The sequence below is a fragment of the Ursus maritimus genome, unplaced genomic scaffold (genome assembly GCF_017311325.1).
Source record: "Ursus maritimus isolate PB19 unplaced genomic scaffold, ASM1731132v1 scaffold_27, whole genome shotgun sequence".
Taxonomy (NCBI): domain Eukaryota; kingdom Metazoa; phylum Chordata; class Mammalia; order Carnivora; family Ursidae; genus Ursus; species Ursus maritimus.
Genome location: NW_024425230.1, coordinates 1552418 through 1569562, shown reverse-complemented (window position 1 = coordinate 1569562; position 17145 = coordinate 1552418). Strand labels below are relative to the sequence as shown.

At 37.8% G+C, this 17145-nt stretch overlaps 1 protein-coding gene and 1 pseudogene across 1 annotated transcript in view; both read left to right on the top strand.

The window, feature by feature from the left end:
- GABRG3 (gamma-aminobutyric acid type A receptor subunit gamma3) overlaps nucleotides 1-17145 on the top strand; it is a 636603-nt gene that overhangs the window by 335133 nt on the left and 284325 nt on the right. The window contains 1 exon segment of the mRNA XM_040642653.1: nucleotides 33-115. Coding sequence (XP_040498587.1) covers nucleotides 33-115 — 83 coding nt within the window.
- The window catches only part of LOC103677096, a 52956-nt pseudogene continuing 40401 nt past the window's right edge, over nucleotides 4591-17145 (top strand).

Below are 17145 nucleotides of genomic sequence, written 5' to 3'. Positions count from 1 at the left end.
GACCTCAAGAGTGACCCTTGGCTCTCCTGCAGGCTCACTATAAATGCAGAATGCCAGCTGCAGCTGCACAACTTCCCCATGGATGAACACTCCTGCCCGCTGATTTTCTCCAGCTGTGAGTACCAACTTGGGGTACAAATGCTGTGTAAAGGAATGTCTATCGTCTATTGATTTATGGCAGATGGTCATGAGATTGATTATAGCATCACTGTGCAACAGAAAAAATGGATAATAGTTTTGGTACTAGACACATGGGTGTTTTCACTCTATTGTGGAGTATGTTACAGAATAGGTAGCTTTGAAAAAGCTGTGAGCAACTTGACCATTACTTACAATAATGAAAGATTCAGAAATTGATGAACAGTTGACTTACAAAAGACCCTTAGGCTAATGAGCTGTGCATATTATTCAGAAGTATACAAAATTCATTTGCGATATTTTTAGGTTTAATATCTTAAAAGAAGGTGTTTTGTCTTCTGAATAGAAAGATAAAATATTTTATTTAAATATATTTGTATTTGTCTTATTGCAGTATCATAGGATGAAATTTTTCAGTATTTTATTTCCTAATATTTTACATATGATTAATATTAGCTAACAAGTAATCATTCACAAATTCTTCAAGACAATATCTAATGCATACAAGGATACATATAAAAGGAAATATCAAATTTATGTGTTTATTTATAAAATAAGTGTTTAAGTAAAGCTCAATATGGAAATGTATCTGTAGAATTTAGGATAGTTCCTTTTCAATACATTGATCACAAGTAGCTAAGTATGACTCATAAGAATTTAATTAACTTTATTGGCTTTCTATAAAATTGCATATGGAGCTTGACAAACAAATGTGATGAAATCTCAGGCAGAGGTTTTGTGGCTTCCCTCACCGGACATTATAGTGAAAAGACAAAAAAGAAATGAGAGATGAACACACTTTACAGTTCATTTTAGGTACAGGAAAAGACAAGGTAGAAAGCAAAATTTCATTGATATCCTAGATTGGGTAAAAATATTCTTTTGTAGAGATTAGTTTGATTAGTTGAATCCCAATTTAAAATAATATTTTCCCCCAAACCATTACATTTGTTGATAACACAAATTTTTAATGCCTAGCAAGTAGATGGCTAATGTCTGTGAATGTCTGGTAAACTTGCCTGTAGATTCATTTAGGCCGGCTGTTCTCTGTTTATTTAATTACTTTAAAAGTTATGGAACCATTCATATAGTCTATTTCTTTGTAAGTCAGTTTGGTATATATGTATATAATCTTCCTAGTGATTTGTCCACTTCATTATTTATTAGTGTTCTCAGTGAACCCAATTTAGATATGTAGATCCTTCCAATGCTCTGTTACGTTATTAATTCATCTAATTACTTTATAACTTTAATGTTTGTTTTTCATTATTAGACATCCTATTTTTTTTTGCTCTTTTCTAATTCTTTATGCAATTTGACAGCATCTTATTTCTTCACATGAAATTTTTAATTTCATCTTCCATTTATTTAAATTCCCAAAACTTTCTGATATATTTGTGGGAGCTATTTGCAGAATTCGTTGTTTTGTTTTACTTGGTTACATGGTAATTCATTTACTTTTCTGTTCAATAAGTAATTTGTTCATTTGAGCTCATGTTTCTTGGAATTTTTTTCTGTAGGTTTTCTGTGAGGCTTACATTTAAAACAGGTCATTCTAAAGAGGTTTTGCTCTGGCTCTGCCTGGTACCTCTATAACTTTAAAGTTTAAGCCTGGATTTCTAGGCTACATAGTTGGTGTGAGTTCTAGCTATATGTCTGTGATTTCAGGCTGTGATTTTACATTCTTAGGAAGGACTTTTTTGCTTTCTGTTGTTCCCAGAACTAAATCAGGACAGGGAATCTATTTTTACAGAGAGTTTCTCCTGAGTCCACAAGCTGAGGTTATCTCCTTTCCCAAGTGTCCACCAACAGATGCATGCATAAGCAAAAAGTGGGGGAAAGGATAAAAGATCATGATTCTACTATATACTGTCTATGTGAGACACAATTTAGATTCAAAGACAAATCATTTGGAAATGAAAGGATGAAATAAGATATATAATTCAAATAGTGGCCAAAAAAGAGTTGGATTGATTATAGTAATACAGGACAAAATATATTAAAGAAAATTGTTATTAGAGACAAAGAAAGATGTTTTATAATGATAAAATGTGTCAGCACATCAAGAAATTCACAATAATAATAAACATGCATGCATCTAATAATAGAACTTTAAAATACATAAAGCAAAAATTGACAGATTTGAAGGGAAAAACATGATTCAGCAATAATAGTTAGATACTTTAATAACCCATTTTCAAAAATGGATAGAAAAACTATAAATAGAGGGTCTAGCAGGGAAACAGAAGACTGGAACAGTACTTTAAAGCAACCAGATCTAATAGATATCTATAGAACAGTCCAGTGAACAACAACAGATTACATATTGTTAAGTGTATATGAGGCTTTCTGCAAGATAAGCCACATATTAGGTAGTGAAACAAGTCAATAAATTTAAAGGGATTGAATTAAGATTGCAGGATACAAGATCAATATACAAACAACATTTGCATTTCTATACACTAGAAATTAAAACCATGAGAAGGATAGTAAGAAAATTACATTTACAAAAGTATCAAAAAGAATATAATACTTATGAATGAATTTAACAAAATAAGTGCAAGGCTTGTGTGTTGAAAACTACAAAAATGTTGTTGAAGGAAAGGAAAGAAAATCTAAACAAATGGAAAGGCATTCTATGTTCATGAACTGAGACTTAATATGTTTGAGATGGCAATGGTTTCCAAAATAATCTGTAGATTCAGTGCAATACTTATCAAAACCTCAGCTGGCTCTTTTTCCTTGAAATTGACAAATTGATTCTAAAATTTATGGGGAAATTAAAGAAATCTAGAATAGCCAAAACAATCTTGAAAGAAGAACAAATTTAGAGAGCTCACACTTCTAATTTCAAAACTTACTACTAAGCTACAATAAACAAGACTGTGGGGTGGTCCTGCTATAACGATGGATATACAGATATACTCAAACTCCCATCAACTGATGAACAGATAAAATTTAATATACTCATACAATGGAATATAACTTCACCTTAAGTACATTGGGAAAACAGACAAATCTCCCATGCAGAAGAATTCCAAATAATTTATATAGGTATTCCACCCGCATGGAGGTGGAATGTAACTCCTTACCCCTTAAGTCAAGGGGGAGCATAGAGACTTCCTTCCAAGAAGTTTATCATGGAAAGGGATAAAATGAGCTATTTTATAGTGGAGAAAAATTACAAACACTACTTCAGCCACAATTTTTCCATAAATTTGAACCTACTTTAAATTTCAGCAAAAGAAACAGTAGACAAAACCAAAAGACAACCTACGGAATGGGAGACGATATTTGCAAATGTCTTATCAGATAAAGGGCTAGTATGCAAAATCTTTAAAAAAAAATTATCAAACTCAACATCCCCACCCCCCAAAATCTTATCTTTAAAAAGGAAGAAATATGAGTAATCCTACCGAGCTGGTATTACAGGCCCAATTCCTAAATAAAATTGGTCCAAGTTGCTGATAATTTAATATTTTAACAGCTAAAGTGAAATAAAAATGTAAAAAATGACAAATCAAGATCCCATGCCATTTCCTTCACTTCAGTGAAACAAACTTCTGAATTATTGGAAATTTCTGGAAACCCTGGGCCAGAAGTTCCAGCTTAGAGATCTCAGTGGCAAACAATCTTACATACTTTGGGCTCTTACATACTTTGGGCTCACATACAACTATGAGAGTCTGAACAAACCTGTGGTCCTTTATTCACACACATAGATAATTTCACATTGTATTTTGCAACTATCAGCTATATAATTTGTAGTCCAGAGTTTAAAAACTCCTCATCTAATCCATCTTGCTCATGTGTAGATGAGGAAACAGAAACAGATGCTGTCACTGTCCTAGGTATCCAACCAGTTACTATTCACTCTACCTCAAAAATGTCACTGAACTTATTCACTGCTAACTGTTTCCACCATTGGGTTTTCTGCTCCCACTTTTATATTTCAAGCTCATTATATACATATATCCTGGCATTGGCTTACTAAAATATATATCTGTCTAAATCAATACTATACTTCTAACCATTCAAAAGTTCTTTCCCCTGGTGATTGGTATCAAGTTTAAATGCTTTACTATAACATACAAGATTCCTTCCTCCCTCTCTAACTTCATTTCTTTTCACTCTCTGTCTTGAAAGTGCATGTTTTACTATTCCTTTTATGAATGTTTATATCATTTTCACTCAAAATATAGCACAACACCAATCTACATCCTTTATATTTTCATTTTACCAAACTATAAACTAAAGGCATCCTCAATAGCTTGTGTATAGGTCAATTCAAACACAAAGATTTAGTATCTATGGATTTTACTCATAGAATTTTAATTGCATGTTCCAAACCAAAAATAGTTTATTCTACAGTTTTTAGTTATATGATTTAATGATATTTCACCTGCAGGACAACACATATGAAAGGGGTAAAATATAGTCATTGTGAGTAGAATGGAGGCCTCTAAAGAGGATCATAATCAACATGACAATAGGATCATCCTCCATATTCCTTTATGGTTACTTGATGAGGATGGATGTTTGCTAGCTCTTCTAACACTCCATGAGCTCCTCATCCAGGAGAGTAGCTATGTGCTTGGTAAGAAATGGCATCTGGTGGCTAATGTCAGTTGTGCTTCACTTTCTCAATGTCATGAGACGTTTCTGTGAAGGAAGGAGGATACACTAACCTGTTGTGTTTGATTATCTACTCAATAACAGTACCTCACCTGTACCAAAGTAAACTTCAAGTCCTCTCCTCCATTTTCTGTGAGCTCCTGATTGCTGATATGTACAGCTTCCTTCTGATGTTGAAATCTGATACTTCTTCCCATATCTCTTTTAATATCTGAAACTGTTACTCTATCATATTAGGAAGGATATTGCTTTCTATTCCCGATCTGTGGATTATTTTTAAGTTGTTCTTATGAAGATAAATTGAAAAGATATATTAGGACCCACAGAAATAGTTATCTTTGATTATCTTTCAATATTATTTTCCCCGTTGTAGTCTGGCATGTCAGAAATTTCTGTTTCTATTTTTCCTTATCAAGTGCTCCTAACTCCAAGAAACTTGTGTTCTTTTTTGTTGTTGTTTTGTTTTTTTTTTTTTACAATTTTGAAATAACTTTTATTTTTATTTTTTAATTTTTTAAAAGATTTTCTTTATTTATTTGACAGGGAGAGAGAGTGCACAAGCAGGGGGAGCAGCAGGCAAAGGGGTGAGAGGAGAAGCAGGCTCCTGCTAAGCAGAGAGCCCGACATGGGGCTCAGTCCCAGGAACCCTGGGATCATGACCTGAGCCGAAGGCAGATGCTTAACTGACTGAGCCACCCAGGCACACATAACATTTATTTCTAAATATAGAATCATAAGAAGTTGCAAAAGTAGCACAGAGATTCATGTTTTGCTTCCCCTGATGGTGACCGATTAATGATTACAGGGCATTATTGAAGCCAAGAAATTGATTGACACAGTATTATCAACTACACAGCACATTTCCTAAGTCTTTGCATGTACTCATATTTTTATTTTAATTTATTATGACTATACGAATGCTAAGATTTACTCTTAGCCCTTCTTGGCTCTGCACCATCCTCTCCCATACCATAGGATAGGGGTTGACAAAGAAAAACGAAACAACAGCAACAGCAAACCAAAACAAAACAAAACAGAGCCACATTGAGAATTTCAGTGAATGATTCTGGTTACTATATGTATTTTTTTCCTATTAAGTATACAGCAAGAAACATGACTACATGCTTGACTAGTAAACAGCAGCCAACATTTAATTTCAGGCTCCAACATACAACAGGTCATGGTGGAGATTATGGCAGAGTACATAAATTTCCTATGAGAGAACCACTTTCAATGTTGGCCAGATCTTACTTTGATGGAACACAGGAAGGATTTTGCCAGGTATTTTTATTTTTCAAACAGGAGATCTGAATTTTTACATGAAATCCTCCAATATTTTTAGAAGTTGACAATAAATTCATTTAAAATTAAATGTATCATTAAAACATTTCGAATGTTAAAATTCTACTGACGAAATAAAATATATCCATGAGCTGGATATGCAACGGCACAATCTCTGTATTCATTTTTTCCTCTGTTTTACATTTCCTTTAAACTGTGTAACTGTTTTCTCTGAGTAGCATTGTGGTCTCTTCATTTTCCAAAGTGTTTATTTTCAATTAACACTCTTTTTCTTCTTTTATCATACTATCTAACAGAAATATAATGCAAACCAAGGGTATAATTGTAAATTTTCTAGGAGTCACATCTTTTTTTTAAGTGAGCTTCATGTTCAGTGTGGGGCCCAATGTGGGTCTTGAAATCATGACCCTAAGATCAAGACTGTAGCTGAGATCAAGAGTTGGATGCAACCAACTAAACCACCCAGAAGCCCCTCTAGGACTCACATTTTAAAAAGTTAAAAGAAACATGAAATTAAATATAATAATATTTTATTTAACAAAATTTATCAAAAATATCATTTAAACATGTAATCAATGTGAAAAGTAGTGAGATGTTTTAATAAATTAGTATGTGATAGTTTCATAGTGTCTTCAATATACAATGTGTATTTTATGCTAGCCTCACTTTTTAGTTTGGAGTAGTCACATTTCAAATACTCAGTAGTTTACCTACAGCTCATGGCTAACTGTTGTTGGAAAGCACAGTCTTAGACTCTCCCAAGGGTTTTCTTTCTTTTTTTTTTTTTTAAAGATTTTATTTATTTATTTGAGAGAGATAGAGACAGCCAGCGAGAGAGGGAACACAAGCAGGGGGAGTGGGAGAGGAAGAAGCAGGCTCATAGTGGAGGAGCCTGATGTGGGGCTCGATCCCATAACGCCGGGATCATGCCCTGAGCAGAAGGCAGACGCTTAACCGCTGTGCCACCCAGGCGCCCCCTCCCAGAGGTTTTCAAACCAGCTATTCATCTCCTTTAAAACTGTGTGTTTTGCTTAACATCAATAATGTTCTTGATTCCTCTTTCTTATTTTGCTGCCTGTTTAGGTAATTTACGTAAATACCTAGGTGTAAATTTAACCAAAGTTTTGTATTTTGAAAACTATAAGACATTAATGAAATAAATTGAAGAAGACACAAATAAATGGAAAAATATTCCATGCTCATGGGCTGAAAGAATCACTATTGTTAAAATGTCCATACTAGGAGGGAGTTAAGATGGCGGAGGAGTAGGGGACCCCTTTTTCAGCTGGTCCCCTGAGTCGAGTTGGATAGGTATCAGACCAGCCTGAACACCCATGGAATCAGCCTGAGACTCAGGAAGATACATCCGGATCTCTACAAATGAACATCTCCAGCGATGAGTATTGAGGTACGAAGCAGGGAGCTGTGAAACCTCGCACAGATATTGGAAGATAAACGGAAGGGGAAGGGAGCCACCGCGTTCGGGCCCTGGGAAGCGGTAGCCACCTGCACGGGGGGAGAGGGCGGACCCGCTGACGGCACCCACGAGAAAGCAGACTGAGACTGTGAGAACGGGAACGCGCTCCACCAGACTGAAACGGAGCTCCGGTGAGCTCTCTGGAGCGCGCAGGGGCAGCTGGTGGCTGGCAGCTGGCGGTGTTAGAAACACAAAGGACAGAGACGCTCCAGCCCTGGAAGTGAGGGCTGGGATGCCGGGTGTGGGGCGCACATCCCGGGACACTGCAGGGTTGAGCAGCACCAACAGTAACAGAGTTAAAGTGGCCAGAACATCAGTTGAGAACGGTCCACGATCCCTCTGTTCTGAGATAGAGGCTAAGATTCGGCCACTGCTGCTCTGACTCTCAGAAGAGGCAGAGCAGACCACCAGGGAAAGCCACCAGAGAACAAAAGCCTGGAAATACTGGCTCACATGTGCCCACCCCCATCCCCCTCGCGGGGACACAGAGACTCTACCCAAACAGGGTTGCCTGAGTATCGGCATGGCAGGCCTCTCCCCTAGAAGGCAGGCTGAAAAATCAAGAAGCCCACATCCCTATGATCCCTATAAAACAAGGGCGCACGGCCTGGGTCCCAGTCAATAATTTGGGCTCTGGAGAAACCTGCAACCTCTCCTCATCAGAATGACGAGAAGGAGAAATCCCCCCCCCCCAGCAAAGAAAAGACAATGAGTCTGTGGCCTCTGACACAGAACTAATGGATATGGATATAACCAAATTCTCAGAAATAGAATTCAGAGTAACAATGGTCAAATGATGTGTAGTCTTGAAAAAAGTATTAACGAAAATGTTAATGAGAATATAGAATCTCTAAGGGCAGAAATGAGAGCGAATCTGGCAGAAATTAAAAATTCTATGAGCCAAATGCAGTCAAAACTAGAGGCTCTGACAGCCAGGGTGAATGAGGCAGAAGAACGTATCAGCAAATTGGAGGATGGGTTAGAAGAAGACAAAGCTAAAATAGAATCTGGACTTAAAAGAATCCACACTCAAGAATGTAGGTTACGAGAGATTACTGACTCAATGAAACGTTCCAATGTCAGAATCATCGGCATCCCTGAGGGGGTGGAGAAAAACAGAGGTCTAGAGGAGATATTTGAACAAATTGTAGATGAAAACTTCCCTAATCTAGCAAGGGAAACAAACATTTGTGTCCAAGAGGCAGAGAGGACCCCTCCCAAGCTCAACCATGACAAAACTATGCCACGTCACATCATACTGCATTTCGCAAATATTAGATCCAAATATACAGTATTGAAAGTGGCCAGGGCAAAAAAATTTCTCACGTACCAAGGCAAAGTTATCAGAATTACGTCAGACCTGTCTACACAGACCTGGAATGAGAGAAAGTGTTGGGGGGGGAGGCATTTTTAAAGCTCTTTGAGAGAAAAACATGCAGCCAAGGATCCTTTATCCAGCAAGACTGTTATTCAGAATTGATGGAGAAATAAAGACCTTCTAGAATTGCCAGTCATTGACCAATTTCGTAACCACGAAACCAGCCCTACAGGAGATATTAGGGGGGGAGGGGTTCTATAAAAGTAAAAAGGCCCCAAGAATGATACAGAACAGAAAGTCACAATCTATAGAAACAAAGACTTTACAGGCAACATGGCATCATTAAAATCATATCTCTCAATATTCAGTCTCAATGTAAATGGCCTAAATGCTCCCATAAAACGCCACAGGGTTTCAGATTGGATAAAAAGACATGACCCATCCATTTGCTGTCTACAAGAGACTCATTTCGAACCTAAAGATACATTCAGACTGAAAGTAAAGGGATGGAATACCATCTTTCATGCCAATGGACCTCAAAAGAAAGCTGGGGTAGCAATTCTCATAGCAGACAGATTGGATTTTAAACTAAAGACTATAGTTAGAGACACAGAAGGGCACTATATCATTCCTAAAGGATGTATCCAACAAGTGGATATGACAATTATAAATATCTATGCCCCCAACAGGGGAGCAGCAAGATACACAAGCCAACTCTTAACCATAATAAAGAGACATATAGATAAAAATACGTTAATAGTAGGGGACCTCAAAACTCCAGTATTGTATCAGAAATAGAACACCCATGCAAAAAATCGACAAAGAAACAAGGACTTTGAATGCCATACTCGACGAGTTGGACCTCATAGATATAGAACACTACACCCCAGAACCAAAGAATACTCATTCTATTCTAATGCCCATGGAACATTCTCAGGAACAGACCATGTTCTGGGACAAAAAAAAGGTCTCAACCGATACCAAAAGACTGAAATTAGTCCCTGCATATTCTCAGACAACAACACTTTGAAATTGGAATTCAACCACAAGGAAAAATTTGGAAGAAACTCAAGCACTGGGAAACTAAGAAACTTCCTGCTCAGGAATGATTCAATAAAACAGGAAATCAAAAATCAATTTAAACAATTTATGGAGACCAATGAGAATGAAAACACAACAGTCCAAAACCTATGGGATACTGCAAAGGCAGTCCTAAGGGGGAAATACATAGCCATCCAAGCCTCACTCAAAAGAATAGAAAAATCTAAAATGAAGTTTTGATATTCTCACCTCAAGAAGCTGGAATAGCAGCAGAGGGACAGACCTAATCCACGCACGAGGAAGCAGTTGACCAAGATTAGAGCAGAAATCAATGAATTAGAAACCATGAGTACAGTAGAACAGATCAACAGAACTAGAAGCTGGTTCTTTGAAAGAATCAATAAAATTGACAGACCACTGGCAAGACTTATCCAAAAGAATAGAGAAAGGACCCAAATTAATAAAATTATGAATGAAAAGGGAGAGGTCACAACCAACACCAATGAAATAGGAAGGATTATTAGAAACTTTTATCAACAGCTTTCTGCCTAAATTAAGCAACCTGGAAGAGATGGAGGCCTTCCTGGAAACCTATAAACTACCAAGACTGAAACAGGAAGAAATTGATTTTTTAAACAGACCAATTAATTATGAAGAGATTGAAACAATGATTAAAACCTTCCAAAAAACAAAACGCCAGGGCCTGATGGATTGCCTGGGGAATTATACCAAACATTCAAAGAAGAAATAATACCTATTCTCCTAAAGCTATTTCAAAAAATAGAAACAGAAGGAAAACTACCAAACTCATTCTATGAGGCCAATATTACCTTGATCCCCAAACCAGGCAAAGACCCCACCAAAAAGGAGAATTACAGACTGATTTCCCTAATGAATATGGATGCCAAAATCCTCAACAAGATCCTAGCTATTAGGATCCAACAGTACATTAAAAAGATTATCCATCATGACCAAGTGGGATTCATCCTTGGGATGCAAGAGTGGTTCAACATTCGCAAATCTATCAGTGTGATAGATTATATTAATAAGAAAAAAAGCCAAAAATCATATGATCCTCTAAATAGATGCAGAAAAAGCATTTGACAAAATACAGCATCCTTTCCTGATTAAAACCCTTCAGAGTGTAGGGATAGAGGGTACATTCCTCAATCTCATAAAAACCATCTATGAAAAGCCTACAGCAAATATCATTCTCAACGGGGAAAAGCTGGAAGCCTTTCCCTTAAGATCAGGAACATGACAACGATGCCCACTCTCGCCACTATTATTCAACATAGTACTAGAAGTCCTTGCAACAGCAATCGGACAACAAAAAGAGATAAAAGGTATCCAAATCGGCAAAGGAGAAGTCAAAATGTCTCTCTTCGCAGATGACATGATACATATGGAAAACCCAAAAGAATCCACTCCCAAACTATTAGAAGTTATAGAGCAATTCAGTAATGTGGCGGGATACAAAATCAATGCTCAGAAATCAGTTGCATTTCTATACACGAATAACGAGACTGAAGAAAGAGAAATTAGGGAATCCATCCCATTTACAATAGCACCAAAAACCATACGTTACCTTGGAATTAACTTAACCAGAGACGTAAAGGACCTTTATTCTAGAAACTATAAATCACTCTTGAAAGACATTGAGGAAGACACAAAAAGATTGAGAAATATTCCATGCTCATGGATTGGAAGAATTAACATAGTTAAAATGTCCATGCTACCCAGAGCAATCTACACTTTCAATGCTATCCCGATCAAAATACCGAGGACATTTTTCAAAGAACTGGAACAAATAGTCCTTAAATTTGTATGGAACCAGAAAAGGCCCGAATCGCCAAGGAACTGTTGAAAAGGAAAAACAAAGCTGGGGGCATCACAATGCCAGATTTCGAGCTGTACTACAAAGCTGTGATCACAAAGACAACATGGTACTGGCACAAAAACAGACACATAGACCAATGGAACAGAATAGAGAACCCAGAAATGGACCCTCGGCTCTTTGGGCAACTAATCTTTGATAAAGCAGGAAAAAACATACAGTGGAAAAAAGACAGTCTATTCAATAAATGGTGCTGGGAAAATTGGAGAGCTATATGCAAAAGAATGAAACTTGACCACTCTCTCACACCATACACAAAAATAAACTCCAAATGGATGAAAGACCTCGATGTGAGACAGGAATCCATCAAAATCCTAGAGGAGAGCATAGGCAGCAGCCTATAGGACATCAGTCAAAGCAACCTTTTTCATTACACATCTCCAAAGGCAAGAGAAACAAAAGATAAAATGAATTTGTGGGACTTCATCAAGATAAAAAGCTTCTGCACAGCCTAGGAAACAGTCAAAAAACCTAAGAGTCAGCCCACGGAATGGGAGAAGATATTTGCAAATGACAGTACAGATAAAAGACTGGTATCCAAGATCGACATAGAACTTCTCAAACTCAATACGTGAGAAACAAATAAACAAATCATAAAATGGGCAGAAGATATGAACAGACCTTTTTCCAATGATGACATACAAATGGCTAACAGACACATGAAAAAATGTTCAAACTCATTAGCCATCAGGGAAATTCAAATCAAAACCACACTGAGATACCACCTTACGCCAGTTAGAATGGCAAAAATTGACAAGGCAAGAAACAACAATTGCTGGAGAGGATGTGGAGAAAGGGGATCCCTCTTACATTGTATGTGGGAATGCAAGTTTGTACAGCCATTCTGGAAAACAGTGTGGAGGTCCCTTATAAAGTTAAAAATTGAGCTACCCTATGATCCAGCCATTGCACTACTGGATATTTACCCCAAAGATACAGACGTAGTGAAGAGAAGGGCCATATGCAGCCCAATGTTCATAGCAGCAATGTCCACAATAGCTAAATCGTGGAAGGAGGCAAGATGCCCTTCAACAGATGACTGGATTAAGAAGTTGTGGTCCATATATACAATGGAATATTACTCAGCTATCAGAGAGAACGATTTCTCAACATTTGCTGCAACATGGACGACACTGGAGGAGATAATGCTAAGTGAAATAAGTCAAGCAGAGAAAGACAATTATCATATGATTTCTCTCATCTATGGAACATAAGATCTAGGAAGATTGGTAAGGGAAGAAAGGGATAAAGAAAGGGGGTAATCAGAAGGGGGAATGAAGCATGAGAGACTATGGACTATGAGAAACAAACTGAGGGCTTCAGAGGGGAGGGCAGTGGGGGAATGGGATAGACTGGTGATGGGTAGTAAAGAGGGCACGTATTGCATGGTGCACTGGGTGTCATATGCAACTAATGAATCATCGAACTTTACATCAGAAACCAGGGATGTACTGTATGGTGACTAACATAATATAATTTAAAAATTTTAAAAAAATGGAAATAAAATGTCCATACTACCCAAAGCAAAGATTCAGTGCAATCTCTATCAAAATTCCAAAGGCTTTTGGAAAAAACAGACACAGATCAATTGAACAGAATAGAAAGCCCATAAATAAACCCATGCATTTAAGCTCAATTAATCAATGACAAAGGAGCCAAGAATATACAATGGGGGAAGTCTCTTCAATAAACGGTGCTGAGAAAACTGGACAGCCATATGCAAAAAAACAAAACAAAACAAAAAAAACAGTTGACCATTTACACGTACACAAAAATTAACTCAAAATGGATTAAAGACTTAAATGTAAGACCTGAAACCATAAAACTCTTAGAAGAAAACATAAGCAGTAATTTCCTTGACATAGGTCTTGGTAATGATATTTTGAATCTGACACCAAAATCCAAACTAACAAAAACAAAAATAAATAACTGGGGCCGCATCATACTAAAAGGCTTTTGCACAGCAAAGGAAACCAAATAAGATGAAAAAGCAACTTACTGACTGTGATATTTGCAAATCATATATATGGTAAAGGACTAATATCCAAAATATATAAAGAACTCATACAATTTAATAGCAAAAAAAGACAGTTTGATTAAAAATTTCCTTTAGTAATTCCCCCAGGCATCCCTTCTATTTTCCTCTTAATACATACCTGCCATGATGAGATACAAAAAAATCAAAGGGCAATGAAAACCAGTTCCGGGTGACCAAATTCCCCAGTTCTGTTGCTATGAAGCTAAATTCATTGCGACTGAATTTGATTCGGACACTGGTTCGCATCCCTTCATGGCCATAAGATCCCTGAAGAATGTTAACTTGGAAAAAGATTCTAAAGGCATCCAGGAGGTTCATGCTCAAGTTAGGTCTCAGAACCTAGAGGGAGAGCACCATCTGCATCTCATGGTCAATTGAATTGTATCCTTTCAAGGCAGGAAGGCAGGCTGAGCAGGACTGGAAGACTTCACTTAGCCTCATCACTATCAGACTCTAGCAACATCTGATTGGCTGTGCAGATGTACAAACAAACCAGAAAGACTTATTTTTAGGAGTCACTAATACCTTCTTTATTCCTATGTGTTCAGCAGCCAGAGTACAGCCAAAAGTATTTTATTCTAAGTCTTTGTTGACGTGACCTGGAGAGGGAACTAAGTACTCTTGGCTCATCCAAATGCTTTTATAACCAGTGTGTGTCTTAAAATAAGCTGAGTCAAAATTGCTTGTTTCCTGAATGCTGCCCAGATGCATCAATGAGGTAGGCCTTCTGCCAGGTGGAGCATCCTGGCAGGTGAGGCTGTCTCCCATCCCTTTTGCTTTGGCAGGAAAGGAATCACACAGCTCCTTGAAAGTTCTTTTTCTCTGTTGGAGGAGTTAATCACCAAATAGCAGATGGTGTGAAATGCCAGCAGTCGTCCTGTGTCCTCTGAAGCAAAAGCTCAGGTGTGAGACTTCCAAAAGGAAACCCATCATCCAAGGGGAGAGTGGTAATTAATTTTATGTGTCAATTTGACTATGCTGTGGGTTGCTTGGATAACTGGTAAAACATTATTTCTGGGTGTGTCTGGGAGGGTGTCTCCAGAAGAGAGATGAACATTTAACTGGTACACTAAAAAAGATTACCCTCATCAATGCTGGTGGGCATCATACAATCCACTGAAAGTTCAAATAGAATAACAAGGCAGAGAAATATGAAACTTGCTATCTTAGTGGGGCTAGGACATCCATCTTCTCCTGCCCTCAGACATTGCTCCTCCTGGTTCTGAGGCCTTCAGACTCAGACTGGGACTTAAATGACTTAGCCCCCAATTGTCAGGCCTATGGACTCAGACTTACATAGGCATACCTCATTTTATTTCCCTTCACTTATTGTGTTTTATAGCTATTGTGTTTTTTTCCACGAATAGAAGGTTTGTGGCAACCCTGCATTGAACAAGTCTATTCATGCCATGTTTACCAACAGCATTTGGTCATTGCATGTCTCTGTGAATATTTTCATAATTCTCACAATATTTCAAACTTTTTCATTATTATTGTATTTGTTATGGTGCTCCGTGCCCAGCGATTATGATCACTGGAAGCTCAGATGATGGTAGCATTTGTTAGCAATAAAGCATTTTAAATTAAGTTATGTACATTGGTTTTTTTTGGACATGATACTACTGTACACTTCATAAAGTCCAGTTAGTATAAATACTGGGAAACCAAAAAACTCATTTGACTAGCTTTATCATGATACTCACTTTATTGCAGTGATCTGGAACTGAATCTGCAATTTCTCCAAAGTATCCCTGCACCACCAGCTTTTCTGAGTCTTCAACTTACAGATAACAGATCATGGGACTTCTTGGCCTCTATAACTGCCTGAACCAATTCCTGTAATAAGTCTTCTCTTACGCCTATGCCTATCTGTATCTGTCTATCCTATTGGTTCTTGCTTCTTTGGAGAACCCTGACTGATACTAAGAGGAAGTTCCCACCTTCCCAGCCTACCAAATATGTGGATTCCAAGGTCTCAAATGCTCCAGCATCTGCTTGAATCTACTTAATTTGGATGCAGCTAGAGTGAGCTCTGTAGCATGTCTGGGAGACACAACTGAGTCCAACAGCCTATACCTTTCAGTGAGAATCAAGATAGCACGCTGGCAACCAGGTTTCCCATCAAGGACCACACCAGGCAGGCCTGTGTGTTGGGTGAGGCAGACTCTGCCACCTTCTCTTTGCCAGCCCCATACTCCTCAGGTGCTTACCCCACACTTGCCAGCCAGCTAGATTTCCCACATGTTCCTGGATCTCTGGCCTCTGCAGTTCTGTTCTGTCCCTGCCTTCCCAATTGCTGTAGACACGCATACCTTGGGGAGGGGTGGGAGGGTTAAACAGCAGATGGTTATGACTGGGCATGCTACAATGACGGTGATGGTATCCACAACAGAAAGAACAGGGTTTTGGGATCTCCTTCATGAAACTGTCACCCTCAATGTGGTGGAAATTCATTAAAAGTGGTAAACTACTGCTACACATGTTTGCTGTTGCTCCACTGTCCAGTCTTGAATATGGGTTATTTTTAGTCTAGCTTTAGGTTAAGTAAGATGTTCAAAGAGGTTAAGGACCTGATCATGGCGGAACAAAGAATGCTTCACTGCAAGAGAAGAGTTGTGACTTTAAAGGCTGTGCTCTTCTTCTTTTTTTTTTTTTCTTTTTTCCTTCTTTTTTTTTTCTTTCATAATGACATTCTGCCACTTTTATTTTTTGAAATCACTTTATCGAGGTATGATTGACATGTAAAAAGCTGTACATATTTAATGTGTACAACTCAATAAGTTTGGGAGTAAACATGTACCCATGAAATCATCACCAAATCAAGGCCATAAATATATCCATCATATCCCAAAGTTTCCTCCAGATCCCTTTATTATTATTTTTAAAGATTTGTATTTATTTATTTGACAGAGAGAGAAACAGCCAGCTAGAGAGGGAACATGAGCAGGGGGAGTGAGAGAGGAAGAAGCCCGACATGGGGCTCAATCCCAAAACTCCGGGATCACGCCCTGAGCTGAAGGCAGTCGCTTAATGACTGAGCCACCCAGACACCCCTATTTTTTTTTTCATTTTTTTGAAAACCACGCTTAACATAAGATCTACCCTCTTAGCAGATTTTATGTAGATAGTAAAGTATTGTTAGTTATAGGCACCATGCTGTAGAGTGGATCTCCAGAAGTTATTTATCTTGCATAACTGAAACTTTGTGCCCTTTGACCATTACCCCCCTATTTCCCCCTCCTTCCAGCCCCTGGAAACCATCTTTCTACTCTCTGCTATGTGTTTGACTATTTTTTTAA